General features: G+C 49.2%; 2 protein-coding genes across 5 annotated transcripts in view; both read left to right on the forward strand.

Moving 5' to 3' along the window:
• The first annotated feature begins 15 nt into the window (after positions 1-15).
• On the forward strand, positions 16-5,218 carry MAD2L1BP (MAD2L1 binding protein). Of its 2 annotated transcripts, none has more exons than XM_027958488.3 (3): positions 16-96; positions 705-973; positions 3,161-5,218. In XM_027958488.3, the coding sequence occupies exons 1-3, from the start codon at positions 27-29 to the stop codon at positions 3,671-3,673; spliced, it is 852 nt and encodes a 283-aa protein (XP_027814289.1). In that variant the 5' UTR covers positions 16-26; the 3' UTR covers positions 3,674-5,218. The 2 variants fall into 2 exon arrangements, with proteins under 2 accessions (XP_027814289.1, XP_027814290.1); XM_027958489.3 differs by having other exon boundaries at positions 708-973.
• Positions 5,219-6,665: 1,447 nt separating this feature from the next.
• The window catches only part of RSPH9 (radial spoke head component 9), a 41,963-nt gene continuing 33,871 nt past the window's right edge, over positions 6,666-14,757 (forward strand). For 2 of the 3 annotated variants that reach the window (XM_042237275.2, XM_004018849.6), the window contains exons 1-4: positions 6,666-6,910; positions 10,228-10,393; positions 12,363-12,492; positions 12,909-13,055. In XM_042237275.2, coding sequence (XP_042093209.1) covers positions 6,684-6,910; positions 10,228-10,393; positions 12,363-12,492; positions 12,909-13,055 — 670 coding nt within the window. In that variant the 5' untranslated portion in view covers positions 6,666-6,683. Of the gene's footprint in view, positions 6,911-10,227; positions 10,394-12,362; positions 12,493-12,908; positions 13,056-13,261; positions 13,536-14,757 lie in introns of those variants that run through there. The other variant, XM_012100711.5, reaches the window with a different exon arrangement.

Raw genomic sequence — 14,757 nt, forward strand, 5'->3', positions numbered from 1 at the left:
CAGCGCGGGGCGCCTATTCAAACCGAATGGAGAACGGGGAGGAGGTAGTGATGGCGGCCCCGGAGCCGGAAGTGCAGTCCCCGGCCGCAGTCCCTGGTAAGATATGGAGTCCGGAGCTCGAGGAGTTTGTTTCCTCCCTGCCACGGCTCCCTCCAGTCATTTAGCCCGTAGTCGTTTCACTAGCCCGTGTTCCTTGTCCCCATTTCCCGTCGTCCCTCCCAGCTCTGACTTGGCCCCTTTGACTCCATCGCCCCCGCGGCCCTGAATTCCATTGGTTCACTCTCCTTTTCGCGGCGTGTTCTGGGCTCTGCTTGACACCGCTTTTTCTCAACTCATTTTCCCATATCAGGGCCTCTGCTTTCTGAGCAGATCTCCAGTCTCTGTCTCAGAAATTCCCGCCACCTGGCCCCCCCAAATCCTGCAGTCTCTTAGACAACTGGGATCTGGAACCTGCGAGCGGCCTCCCAGAGGGGAGTTTGCGGAGGGAATCCGCCTGTGTAGGCGTGTGGCCTCAGCTGTGGTGGCTGATGTCCCCACAAGGGATGGAAAGACTGACTCTGGCCTCTTCACTTTTTCTCATCCAAGTTCTAATCAGGCCGGACCCTGTTTAGCTTTGGAGAACAGAGGAGATCGGGCTTCAGGGTGGTATGTCCATAGATCTTTTAAGTTTTTCGTTTTTCTCTCTTGTCCCTCTGTGCACCTAGTAGATTTGGAGTGGTGTGAGAAGTCGGAGGAAACCCAGGACCCCCAGATAGAACTACTTGAGACCACCTCCACCCAGGAACCTTCCAACCCTTTGGAGCCCTTTCGTCCCAGAGACTGCATGGTGCCAGTGGTGTTTCCTGGGCCTGTGAGCCAGGAAGGCTGCTGTCGCTTTACTTGTGAACTTCTAAAACATATCATGTACCAACGCCAGCAACTACCTCTGCCCTACGAACAGCTTAAGCACTTCTACCGAAAACCTTTTCCCCAGGTAGGCACAAGCTTTGGGAGAAAATTGGTGAGTGAACTTTGTGGCTATTAGATGGTGGCAGGTAGAAAGGGTGGTCAAAGGAACCTTCACGCATGTCAGCATAAGCAGCTGTAAACGATGGTTCAGCCCTATGGCTTCAGTCCTTTCCCACTCTAGTCTGGATATTCAAAGCCTTGCTTTTTCTCTTGTTTTCTTTTTCTGAAACTCCTATTGTGTGTTACATTTGGACTTTATGAACGGATCCTCTAATTTTAGTGTATTTTCTCTCCAAATCCTCATTTCTTTGTTTCTGTTATATTTTCTTCCTTGAGTTTATGTTCTTAAACTTAATTTTTTGGCAGTCGCAGTCTTAAGAACTTTTTCTTAAAATTTTTATTTTTTAAATTTATTTTGACTGTGCTGGGTCTTAGTTGCAACCTGCAAGCAAGATCTAGTTCTATCCCTGAACAGGGATGGAACCCAGGCCCCTGCATTGGGAGTTCACAGTCTTACCCACTGGACCACCAGGGAAGTCCCACATGTTCCTTTTTAGTTATATCCTGTTTCCTGTCTGTATGAACTTCCCTTGTGGGTATTAATTACTGTGTTTTTGAAGTTTCCCTCTGTCTCTTGCACTGTCTCTGTTTCTTCCAGATTCCTTTCCTATTTATTTGTTTTGGTCTCTTTCACAGTTGAGGCTTTTATTTGGTGTCTGAATGTTTAAGAATAAGTCATTAAAAGTTCTGTGTGCGAGGCTGGCCCTGTGAGCTAGCTGATAGACTTAAAGGACATTGGGTGGGAACAAAGTGGTAATGATAACGGGAAAGAGGATTATTTGCTCTAATAAAGGTGATTTTGGAGTTATCTTTCAGTTAAACATGGTAAACTGAACACGTTTATTTCTGCTTCTATCTGATAGACTACTCAATGAGAGAAGAAGGAAGGAAGGAAAGAGAAAGAACACTTCCAAAGCATTGTGTTTGGGTGGGGGAAACTTGCAGGCCATCGAAGGGTACTGGGCTTCCCAGGTGGCACTAGTGGTAAAGAATCTGCCTGCCAATGCAGGAGACATGAGAGATGCAGCTTTGAACCCTGAGTTGGGAAGATCCCCTGGAGTGAATGGCAACCCACTCTAGTATTCTTGCCTGGAGCATCCCATGGACAAAGGAGCCTGGCAGGCCACAGTCCGTAGGGTCACAAAGAGTTGGACATGACTGAAGTGACTTAGCACGCATGCACACTTAGGGCCCTTGCACAGGTGTTCACTCAGTCCCCATGTGTTCACTTTTGTGTTCTGTGGTGCTTAAGTGAACAACTCCTGGGCCTTTTACGGACTTCTTCAGTGTGGTTTTGCTTCTCAGGGGAGTCCCCTCTGACAGCACTTGGTATTCAGCTCTCTTGAGTGCTTCCTACTTTCTCTCTTCCAAAAATTTGTTGTCGTCTTTAGCCACTGTCATCTATTTTTTAGTTATTTTTGCCACTGGGAGTCCTCTTTCTCTCCCCTCCCTTCCTGCTTCCCTCCCCTCTTTCTTCCTCCCTCCCACCCACTCTTTCATTTCCTTCCTACCTTCCATCAGTTTGCCATGTTTGTTTGTTTAATTTGTTGAAGGATAATTGTTTTACAGAACTTTGCTGTTTTCTCTCAAGTCTCAACATGAATGCCATGTTTAACTGGAGGATGAATTCCAGAATTTATTAGACCAAATAATCCTTGGTGGTTTTTTTTTTGGCTGAATAATTGCCAAGCACAGGCTCTCTAGTTGCCCCGTGGCATATGGGAATCTTAGTTTCCTAAGCAGAAATCAAGCTCTCCTCCTGTGTGTTGGAATGTGGATTCTTAACTACTGGACCACCAGGAAAGTCCCCAGTCCTCAGTCTTGTCATTATTTTCAGCACAGCAAAAGCTTACTACCTGCCATGCCACCACATGAGTATTTTAGTATTTTAGTTGCTAATTTCTGGATGCCCTCCTGGTTCAGTACACTGTCTTTGCTATTCTGAGTGAGGAAGAATCATAATTTTGTACAAAGAATCTATTTTCCTTTTTGGTACATTTCCCTGTGATAAAACCCAGGGTCTTGAGTGTGGCGGTTCACTGAACTGGAGCTCCAGTCCGTAAGTCTGCTCTGTTCTAGCAGGGTTCTTCAAAGGGCGTTAGCTTTCGTCTACTTCGCAGACCTTCTCTGTCTCCATTCTTTGTCCTCACAGGCAGAGGACGTGGTGAAGAAGAAACCTCGGGCCACTGCTGAGGTGAGCGGCAGGAAATGCCAGCAAACCCTGGCAGAACTGGAGAGTGTCCTCAGCCACCTGGAGGGACTCTTTGCCCGGACACTAGTCCCTCGAGTGCTGATCCTCCTTGGGGGCAATGCCCTCAGCCCCAAGGAGTTCTACGAGCTTGACTTGTCCCGATTAGCCCCCAACAGCATGGACCCGAGCCTGAGCACAGCAGCCTGTTTGCGCCGCCTCTTCCGAGCCATTTTCCTGGCCGATGCCTTCAGTGAGCTGCAGGTCCCTCCACTCATGGGCACCATCGTCATGGCACAGGGTCACCGCGACTGTGGAGAAGATTGGTTTCGACCCAAGCTCAACTACAGAGTGCCCAGCCGGGGCCACAAGCTGACTGTGACCTTGTCCTGTGGCCGACCTACCATCCCAGCTGCAACCTGGGAGGATTACATTTGGTTCCAGGCACCAGTGACACTGAAAGGCTTCCACGAATGAATGGGAATGCTCATTGTGAACACAGTGGCTAAATTATCTTTCCCCTGGTGGCACCACATCACCCATCTCCTGCTTGGACCTAGTTAATTCCTGGTGAGAGGAAGGGTCTGTCCTTCTGGCTGCCTGCCCCCCTTAGACTTTCTGGTGGACTGATGGTTGGCTGGGGTTGTAATAATCGTCATTGAACAAGCATCTCTTTGAATCACAGGCTGATTTTCCCAGAGGGTGCTGGGTCAGGTGTTTCTTTTGGGGGCTGGAAAGCAAACATGGGCCCACAGACAGGCTCCCTCCCCTCCCCACCCACCCCCGGAGGGGGTCGGGCAGGGAGGTGACCCTTTTTAGCTTTTGCTGTGGCTTTTCAGAATTTTTAACAGGGACATAATGTGGGTGTGACTATAGACTTAAATATATTATAAAATGAACGGATTCATATTAAATTTTCCTGAAACATTTTTGGCTTGAAGAGGCTTAAGGCTAGAGTAATCTTCCTTGGTCTCTTAGGCTTCAGCCTTCCATGATTTCTTTGTTTTCTAATAGTTCTTTCTCTTCATTATTCCTGGGCCAATATGGGAAGTTAAATGACTTGGCCAAGGTTCTTTAACAGTTGGATAGCAGAGTTGGGACTAAGAATCCTCTTCAGCTAACTTCTAGCCCGATGTTCTTTGCTTGCCACATGTTGGGTTCTGTGACCCTTAGAGTATGTGTACCCAAAGCAGAGGTCACACAGTGTGAGGGACCTGAGAAAAGAAAACCAAGAGAGTCTCTGCAGAGCCTGATTGAACCATAGGCTAAGACACCGGGTCTGCCCTGTAGAGTCACTTCCGTGAGGCCACATGTCCCTTCTGGAATGCGCCCTGCCATCTCCACTGCAGTTGCATGGCAGCTGCTGGCAGTTACTGTTGGCAGTATTGTCCTTGTGCCATCCCTGCCCTCCTGCCTGTGGCCATTCCTCCTCGGCAGCATCTGTGGGTTGGCCATCCTGATCCTTACTGTTATCCTCTCCAGCTTGGTGCTGTCCTGACCACTGAGCACTGATGCTCTTTGTCCCTGAGAACATCTGCTTATTTCTTGGAAGCAAGTTGAACACAGAATCCTCACGCTGCTGGTGTCGGGGATAGGTGTGTGGTGTGTGTGTGTGTGTGTATGCGTACAATATATACTATTTTGTATATTTTAAGAAAACATGGAAAATAGTTTATATTTTATGGTAGGTTTTAAGCACTTTACATACATTATCTAATAACCTTACAGATGTCATATTATTGTCTCTGTCTTATAGATGAGGCTTGGGGAGACTGAATAACTTGCATAAGTGTTGAAACCTGGATTCAGACCCAGTCCAGCTGACTCCAGAGGCTGAGTGCTTTACACTGTACTGTACATTCTGTGTGATTTTACTCTGAGATGATTAAACAGGGTTTGCCGTGCTGAATTTGGTAGCATTGGAAAGCTGTGGGACTTCATCTCTGGCTTCAGATTGTGTTTCCTGACGTGGAACCTGCCACTTCCTGGTGCTAAGTAAATATAGAATCAATGCAAACAAAAGGTTTGAGTTCTTTTCTGTGCTGTGTCCACCTGAAGCATACTCCGCCAGCTTGGACTCTCCACTGTTTTTGTGTCTGATAGTACCTTACAGAAGAGGAATAGGGCCATATCTCTCACTTGGAAAGGGACAGGCTGAGGGGTCGACTTAAAGGGAGGGAGAATTTTGAAGAAGGGAGTTACAAACTTTTGAGGTAGAAGACATTAAGGCAAGTCTGATCCCTCAAGTCCTGCTTTAAAAAACTGTCACAAATAATGTCTAGACAATCAAAACAAAGTTAATTATCCAGGTAATTTAGACACTTCTTGGCTTGGCATTGGGGCCCAGGTCATTCTGATTTCATGAATCTGCTCCAAAGGAATCCAGAAATTAAAAGATCAGTTAATAATTTTATCAACAAATATCATCTCCTCTGACAACAAGCCTGCTGAGGCACCTGTTTATGTCTTTTAACCTTGGCTGGGCACTCCAGCGATGCATGTGAAGAAATGGTATCTAGCCCAGGGAGTGAAGAGCCCCAGCTTCAGTGGTTCTGGCCTTTCATCTGTTGTTACCATTTGAACCTAAAAGCAGTAGGTGTGGGGCCTGAGGTAGGTAAATGTAGGTGGTAGGGAACATGTAGCTGTTGATGTTGTAAATGAAAATGTTGATGGGGAAGTGTAGTCCATAAACTCACACATTTTGTAACCCTCTTTGCACCTTCCTTTCCCAGGGTGTGGCCCTATATGGTGCCCCATTGCCTGGCCAGCCCCTCCCTACCCCCACACACTGGAGTCCTAACCATTGGACCTCTGGGGCATCCCCACACCCTCTTCTAGGTCTTTGCTTGCCACTTAGCTGAAACAGTCCTATGAAAGGGAAAAGTCAAGAGCTATCTGTGAAGACTGAAGACAGTGGAATAGATGGACCCCACTCTGTAAGACCTGGTTCGGGGGGGATTGATTGTCTTGGGAATTTTAGAACCAGGAAGATCTGAAATTCTTTTCTTAGGAAATTCTGAGGCCAAGAAAGGACAGGAATGAAGTGAAATAATATAGCTAGTCTTACTGTTGTTTTTCTTCCCAAGCCCCCATTGCGTATGTTATACAATGAGGACTCAATAAATATCGACTGTGTGGAGGGGTTTTAGAGGAAGCAAAATAGCCCTGGAATTGGGCCAAATTGGGACCTCCAACCTACCACTGTATCCTGCTTATTCTGGGGTAAAACCATGCTGTTGCCGTGACAACTGAACACCTCCCATCACCCAGCGGGGGAAGGAAGCAGGAGGGAGCGTGTGTACGCCCAGGCTTTTCGGAAGAGCTCGGTGGCAAGAAGGGCTGGCTGGCGGGCAGCCCCAGAAGGCTAGCCTGCAGGTCAGGTGGGTGAAATCCTGCTTCCGGGAGGGTGGAGGGGCGGAGCTTTGGGTCTCCATGGACACGGTTTCTCCTAGCAACCCGGCGGGCGTTGAGCAGAGCCGCGGACGCGATGGACGCGGAAAGCCTCCTGCTGTCACTGGAGCTGGCGTCTGGCAGTGGGCAGGGCCTTAGCCCAGACCGTCGGGCCGCGCTGCTCACTTCTCTCATGCTGGTTAAACGCGACTACCGCTTCGATCGGGTCCTCTTCTGGGGCCGCATCCTCGGCCTCGTCGCCGATTACTACATCGCTCAGGGCGTGAGCGAGGATCAGCTCGCACCGCGCAAGACCCTGTACAGGTGGAGAGGGCGCCCAGGCTGGCCAAGGCTGCAGGGGGATACTGAGGGGAGGGCTACCGGGCCGAGAAGGGGTGAGTGGGAGGTAGGACCCAAAGGGGCGGGTTCCAGAAAGCGAGGGGGTGAGATCTGAGAGAGCAGCCCCGGGAGGACACATGGGGAGGGGCGCCAAAGAAACTTAGAGGCTGACGGTTTAATAATGGAAGCAGGGCAAGAACGGAGGAGGGGCAAGAGGAAGGCTTCCGGAGAGTGAAAACCCGGAGGAGAAGCCCTGTGGTGGACCTGGCTTTCCAAAGAGAAACGTTTGGAGAAGGGTCCAAACTAAAGTTTGGCTTTAGTTTGGAGAAGGGTCAGAAGCCTTGAGGGGTAGCGGGGAGCTCTTCGGAAATGGGTCTTGAAGCATTTGGGGTGGAGGTGTTGGCTCATGGGAGGCACTCCAGGAAGTAGTGAACGAATGTGGAATTGAAGGAAAGGGATTTAGAACTGAGGAACTTTTCCTGTACACTCCGTTTAGGACCATCCACCCTCCTTTTGACTACCCCGTTGATGGGGAGCTCCCCATCTTACAAGGATTCTGTTCAGGCTGAAGAAAGTTGGAGACTTCATTTATCTATCCGTGCAGCAATCCAACACTGACTGAATGTTTTCCGTGCTAGACCTGGGGTTAAAAAGATGGCTAAGACTCTCCCTATCTCCAGTTTATTCACACCCAGCAATTACAGCAAAGCATCTGAAAACTAAGACAGAGGTGTACACGAAGGGGAGGCAGGGTGCAACATTCTCCTGGAGGGCATCTTTTTTTTTTTTTTTTTGCCTTCAAGATCTCAGCTTTAAGATCTTATTTATTCCTTTTGCATTTTTTGTAAATTATTTATTTTAATTGGAGGCTTATTACAATATTGTAGTGGTTTTGCCATACATTCACATGAATCAGCCATGGGTGTACATGTGTCCCCCATTCTGACCCCCCCCCCCCCACCTCCCTCCCCATTCCATCCCTTCGGGTTGTCCCAGTGCATCAGCCCTGAGCGCCCTGTCTAAGGCATCGAACCTGGACTGGCGATCTGTTTCACATAGGGTAGTATACATATTTCAATGCTACTCGGAGAGCAATTTTTAATAAGATTACTGAGATCTGAGAGATGACCTGGAGTTCTCCAGGAAGGAGTTGGGCAAAGGCATGCCAATCAGAGGCATGCCTTGCTGGCTGGAGCTCGCTTGGGATGTTTGGGAGAACAGAGGGTAGGCAACCAGGACAGTGGCAGCCTAGGGTGTTAATGCTAAACTTGATGGAGAGGCCAGGAGATTTGAACTTTGTCCATAGGCTATGCAGAGCCACTGAAGGCCTTCAATGAAGAGTCTGCTTGGACCTGAGTGGGCAGAAGGGTCTGGAAATGGGCGAGCATTTGGATATCTGTTGCAGACTGAAAGGAGGAAGGAATGGAGCGGTGGGCTTGGAAAGATTTCAGTGGTAGAAGTGGCAGGACTTGTGACTAAATGGGGAAAGGTGAAGAGGTCAAGGTTGACCCTTCCTTCTAGCTTAGGTAGCTGGGTAAGGGCTGGTGCCACTCACTGGGAAAGAATTCAGGAGGTACTAGGGGAGGCCCAGCGAGTTTGCTGTCAGGTCCCATGGGGCAGAGTGGTAAGGAAGCATATTAAAGTACAGATCTGCAGTCCAAAAGAAAAATTTGGACTGAAGATAGAGATTTGAATCTCACTGTATTCCAATAAGTTTTTATTTCTCCAGCACCTAGTATGTGCTGGGCATTGATCTAGACATGGGGAATTCAGTGCTAAAGTCCTTGTCTTCATGGAGTTTACATTTTAGTGTGTGTGTTGGGGGTGGGAGGGAAGACAGACAATAAACACACACACATATACTGCATACGCTTAGCATTGGTGCTAATTGCTAAGGGAGACACGGAATACAGGATCAGGTACTATTATAAAAAGGGTGATCTGGGATGGCCTCTCTCAGGAGGTAACATTTGAGAAGAGACCTGAGGCAACTGAGTGAGCTGTGTTTATCTGAGGGAAAAGCATTCCAGCAAGTGCAAAGGTCCCGAGGCAGGTGTGTGCTTAGCGTACCTGTGGGATCCTGTAGAGGCTGGTGTGGCTAGAGAGGAGTGAGTGAGGGGCCACTGCACAGCATGAGGTCAGCGAGGCTGAGACAGTTGTGCAGGGCCCTTGTGAGTGCTTGGCTCAGTGGGAAGTCAGTGGGAGAGTCTGCAGAGTCACAGTCCGGCTTAGGTTTTCCCAGTTGGGTGGGGAACAGACTGAAGCAGGAGCAGGTACGGACATGGGGAGACCATTTAGGAAGCTGCTGTGATATTAGGTGAGAGTAGGTGGTGGCTTGGATGAGGGTGGAAGTAGTGGAGGTGGTGAGAGGTAACTGGATTTGGGGTATCCACTTGGGAGCAGCTGGGATTCTGGGAGTCAGGTAGGTGAGACTGGAGACAAAAGAGGGGTGAGAATAGATCCTTGGAAACACTTAAGGCTGGAGAAGGGGAAGGGGAGGTGTCAAAGGAAGCAGACATGGAAATGCACGTGTTGGCTTGTAGGTCCCATGGCTGGCCTTCTTCAGAGCAGCTTCTTGCAGTGCCAGGGAATCCTGGTGCAGTGGTCAGAGTGAAAGCGGGGTGAGGAGGAAGGGCTCTGGCAGGGCAAAATGTTCTTGAGTATGGTCCAGAGTTGGGGAAGAGGAGGGAGGGGCAGGAAAGGGGCATTTCCCAGAGGGGCATGGATTTGAGGACTGTTAAAGCGGGGGCATCTTCATGTTGTGAAGGAGCCAGTGGAGAGTGAAGAGGGCACACAGAGCAGGCTGGGGATGTGGGTGCTGGGCAGATGAGGGAGGAGCAGGCAGACACCCCTCCCGGCAGGGTGTGAGAAAGAAGTGACTGGGCTGGCGATGCCCCTGAAGCTCTCAGAGGAGGAGAGCTCCTAGAGCCTGGGCCGGGAGAAGCGTGGGGGAGATGGCTGTGTGTCAGCTCAGCAGGCAGGCTGAGCATGGATGTGGGCCCTCTGGAGCAGAGGGATCTGAAATTAAGGCAGTTCAGCTTCCAGAAACTCATCTGCAGTCTCATAATCCAGATATGTAGGAAGACACTCTTGGAATCTTGGCAGACTGAAGCTTTTAAGAAATTAAGTTGTATGTCATCACATATGGGGTGGGGTACACCACAGGCTCTTGTGGCTTCTAAGGGGGAAAGGTGTGACTCCCACCAGCCTTTCTTGGGCCTCAGCCCTTTGGGAGAAGGGGCAGAGACAGGAAGCTGGAATGAGGGGAGTTAGAATTGGGGTCATGCGGATGTTGTTGGCAGCCTGAACTGCATGGAGTGGAGCCTCCTGCCTCCCGCCACAAAGGAGATGGAGATACAGACATCTGTGGTGAAGGGTCGCTTCATGGGGGACCCCTCCCATGAGTATGAACACACTGAGCTGCAGAAGGTGAACGATGGCGAGAAGGTCTTTGAGGAAGAAGTAGTGGTGAGTGAAGACGAGAGGAGGAGGGCCTGAACACAAGGGGCTGGGCTGGTGGACACTGGTGGCAGCAAGCACGGTCATCATCACAGCCACTGGGGCCACGGGCCCTGGGCCTCCGTGCCAGCCCACTCGCTCCAACCTGGTGCCCTGGGACGCTGGTGCATTGCCTCCAGGGAGTGGAGAGGAGGAAACCTCTGTTAAGTCACCTGCCCAGGGTGACATCACTCCTGAATGTTGACAGGGTGGCAAGGGGATGGGCAGCTCTCGGGAGAGCTGGGTTATAGGGCCAGGGCTAGGAAGAAGCAGTCTGTGCATTGCTCTGGGGTCAGGGGATGTGCACAGGTGCTTATATTTTTGTATAGATTTGTATTTTACTAGATAACACATTCAGGCTTCCCAGGTGGCACTAGTGGTAAAGAACATGCCTGCCAATGCAGGAGACATAAGAGACACAGGTTTGATCCCTGGGTTGGGAAGATCCCCTGGAGAAGGGCATGGTAACCCACTCCACTATTTCTGCCTTGGAAATCCCATGGACAGAGGAGCCTGGCGGGCTATAGTTGACAGGGTTGCAAAGAGTCGACACAACTGAAGAGACTTAGCACACACACACACACACACACAGATAATACATTCACTTGAAACTGTTAGCAGTGATTACTTTTAGGAGATGGGATTATGAGTGGTTTTAATTTTCTTAGGTATATTATAAAATATCTCCATATTACCCAGATATTCTACAGTAAGCACGACAGCTTTTATATTTTAAAACAGCAAAATAAGCAACATTAAAATATGGGATTGCATGGTTGGAAAATAACCCAATTTCTGAAAATAGACAAACCTGTGATTCAAAATCCAACCTTTGCCCTTGAACCTGGGTGAGGCCAAATGTCTGGGTCTAGGTCTGTGATGCTTCAGCTACAAACCCCTGTCTGCCGGACAACCTCTACATCCTCTGTTTTCTCTTCTGTAGAATTGAGACTTGTACAAGTGAGGTGCCATTTTTTTTTTTGGCCTTGCCACGAGGGTTGCAGGATCTTAGTTCCCTAACCAGGGATTGAACCCACGTCCCCTGCATTGGAAGCACAGGATCTTAACCACTAGACTGCCAGGGAATTCCCAAGGTGATGTATTTAAAGCACCTGGCCTAGACACTTATTAGTTTCCATCTCCTTTGTAAACAATTCCAATCAGCAGCCCAGGGGAAATACGTGGCTGAATGGCTCTGGGGTCTCCCAGTGACCCTTTCCCTGTCAAGTGCTGTTTTCTTCCAAACATCTCTATGCAGTCCTTTTGTTTGGGTTGGGGTTGCCCTTGATATTGATTCTAACCAAATTTCATCTGTGTAAACATGTTACAGTATGGAGTGATGTTTGAGAAATGATGTTAAGTCAAAGAGCAGGACAAGAAACTATATAAACTGTAACTCTAATTTTCCTTTGAATATAGGCATAGGAAAAAAAGAATAGAAGGGATTATACCAATGTTATCAGCGATTACCTTCAGGAGGTAGGATTATGAATGGCTTTAATTTTCTTAGGTATATTATAAAATACTTCTATATCACCCAGATATTCTACAGTCAGCATGATAGCTTTTATATTTTAAAAAGGCAAAATGAGCAACATTAAAATATGATGACGTTTCTGGACTGGTATATAAAACACTGTTAATGGTGTCTGCTCCCAGTGAGAGCGACTGGGGGACCAGGAATGAGATGAGACGCTGCTTTTTATTATTTTTTAAAAAAAGTTTTAAATATCGTACTTACCAGCGGTATGTATTACCAACTTAAGAAAGGACAGGAGGGAGGGAATGCAGGCAAGAAATTCACTCATGGTGAATTTCCATGCACCTGGCATCTCTGCATGATGACCCAGGTCAGATGAACATCCAGAGGGCGCTTGCACCAGGCGTGACTGACTGGGCACAGCACCCCAGCGGGATACCTTGTCTCCTGTCTCCTCAGGTCCAGATCAAGGAAGAGATGCGCTTGGTGTCCATTATTGACCAGATCGACAAGGCTGTGGCTGTCATCCCCAGAGGCGCCCTCTTTAAGACCCCTTTTGGACCTATCAATGTCAATCGGACCTTTGAAGGTAAGTTCTCTTCCTGAGCGCAGTCAGATACACGTCTGGGAGTCCAGGGGAACCTACCTGTTTTCTCAGAGAAGGAATAACTGTTGCCACATCACTTGGGAGGACCTGCCGAATGGCGTTACTGGACCCTGACTTTTATGCCTGAGTTGAGAGAGCGTCTGGCCGTCTGAGTTCAGGGCTGTGTGCAGGGCTGGGCTCCCCACCTTTCCTCACGCTGCTCCTCCGTAGTCTGTTCTCGTTGCAGGGGCTGAGCCAAGTTCTGGCTGAGAAAATGCTGGTCCCTTGCCGCCCTTCAGTTCCCCATCAGTAGCTGACTGAACCCTTTGCAAGCCCCTCCATGTGGTCGCCAATCAGAGAGGAAGGGGATTGTGGGGCTTGGGGATGACCATCCCTTCCTACCTGCCGCCCCTTTGTAGGACTGTCCTTGTCCGAAGCCAAGAAGCTGAGTTCTTACTTCCACTTCAGGGAGCCTGTTGAGCTGAAGAACAAGACCTTGCTGGAGAAGGCTGAGCTCGACCCATCCCTAGACTTCATGGACTCTCTGGAGCATGACATCCCCAAAGGTAACAGCCTGTTACTTGGAGGACATTGGATCCACCCCCAGGTCAGAACAGTGGGCCATGCCACCTGCCAATTCCCTCTTAAGAGTGGGACCCATGGCCTGGGTGGGAACTGGGAGTTCAACATGGGGGCTTGAGTAGGAGGCTCCTCCAGGGCCCAGTACAGGGCTCAGCTTCAAATGTTTGCAGACAAAAGGATTGTCTTCCAGGTGCTTCCACAGACAGGAAGTCTCTCTTGATTTTCATCTCAATCTTGAATGAAGGCAAGTTGGGAATTTCCCCCCACCAAAACATCCCTGAAAATAGTAGCCGTATATACATCTTCACGGTTGGTTTTCGGGGTTAGATCCAGTGCTTGGCACACAGCTGGTGCTCAGGGAGTAGGTGCCAACTGACCTGTAGAGGACCACCTGCTAAGGAAATGAGTTCTGTACATCTGTCTCCTGCTAAGTGTGCTTTTAAATAATAAAACATACAACTTCAGAGGCCTTCTTGTGCTTCAGGGCCCACCTGGCCCAGGCACACAGCCACAGTTGGTGGGGGTCAGAGACCCCGGTTCCTCCCTGGGCTCCCCCAGTAGAGATGAGCACATCCTTGGAAGATGCTCTTGCTGGGCTCTGCATCCCAGGACAGGTGCCAGGCTCTGGGCATTCAGGGGCCACACCCGAGGCGCTGCCTCAGCAGCCCTGCTTTTTTCCCCATGCCTGGTGTTCTGAGAGCCGGAGGGATCTGTTGCTGATGATGGCAAAGACAATGATTCTAGGAACTACTCATAAGGCAACGACACTGCTTACTGTGTGCCAGGCGCTGTACCCAGTCTTTCCCGCGCCTCTTTTTTTTTCCTTAGTTCATTTTAATCTTCACAGCGATCTGTGAGTTAGATACTATTATATCATTATCCCCATTTTACAGATGAAAAAACCAGAGGCTCAGAGAGTTAAATCCAAGGACACAGTATATGTTAAAGCATTAGACTCCAAGGCTCTGGCCTTAACTGTGGTGTCAAGTAGATGGTGTTTTCAGTGGACAATGGGAATCGCAGGACAGTAGTCACCCCCATCACTAGGGGAAAACATTTCTGAGGAGTGATGAGCAACCCAACTGGGCTGGAACTCAGGGTAGAGGTGGGGCAGCAGGAGTCATTACACGCAAGGGCTCCGGAGCCAGAAAGCCTGAGTTGGAATCCTGTATCTGCTGTGTACTACTTGGCCACCTCAGACAATTCCCTCAATTCCCTTGTACCTCAATTTCTAAAAGGGGAAAATTGATCTTTTCTGCCTCATTGGGTTGTTATGAAAATTAAATGAAATAACAAAACATTTATGATACTGCTTAAGACATCGAAGGCTTCCCTGGTGGCTCAGAGGGTAAAGCGTCTGCCTGCAATGCGGGAGACCTGGGTTCGATTCCTGGGTCAGGAAGATCCCCTGGAGAAGGAAACAGCAGTCCACTCCAGCACTCTGGCCTGGAAAATCCCGTGGATGGAGGAGCCGGATAGGCTACAGTCCATGGGGTCGCAAAGAGTCGCACACGACTGAGCAACTTCACTTAAGACATTAAGGACTCAAGTAAAAATCAATAAGTATTACTGATACTGTTTTCAGTAGCAAAAACGCCTTAGAGGGGGGTTGGGCAGGCTAGGGAGGGCCTAAAGGGCCAAAGGGTAGGAGGGTTTAGTTGCTCAGCTGTGTCAGACTCTTTGTGA

The sequence above is a fragment of the Ovis aries genome, chromosome 20 (genome assembly GCF_016772045.2).
Source record: "Ovis aries strain OAR_USU_Benz2616 breed Rambouillet chromosome 20, ARS-UI_Ramb_v3.0, whole genome shotgun sequence".
Lineage (NCBI taxonomy): Eukaryota > Metazoa > Chordata > Mammalia > Artiodactyla > Bovidae > Ovis > Ovis aries.

What these genes read in the sequence shown, in the direction of transcription:
- MAD2L1BP (XM_027958488.3), top strand. Translation starts at nt 27, where the DNA reads ATGGAGAACGGGGAGGAGGTAGTGATGGCGGCCCCGGAGCCGGAAGTG. An exon ending in GTCCCCGGCCGCAGTCCCTG is followed by an intron (nt 97 to 704) that starts GTAAGATATGGA and finishes CTGTGCACCTAG; the next exon opens with TAGATTTGGAGTGGTGTGAG. An exon ending in ACCGAAAACCTTTTCCCCAG is followed by an intron (nt 974 to 3,160) that starts GTAGGCACAAGC and finishes TTGTCCTCACAG; the next exon opens with GCAGAGGACGTGGTGAAGAA.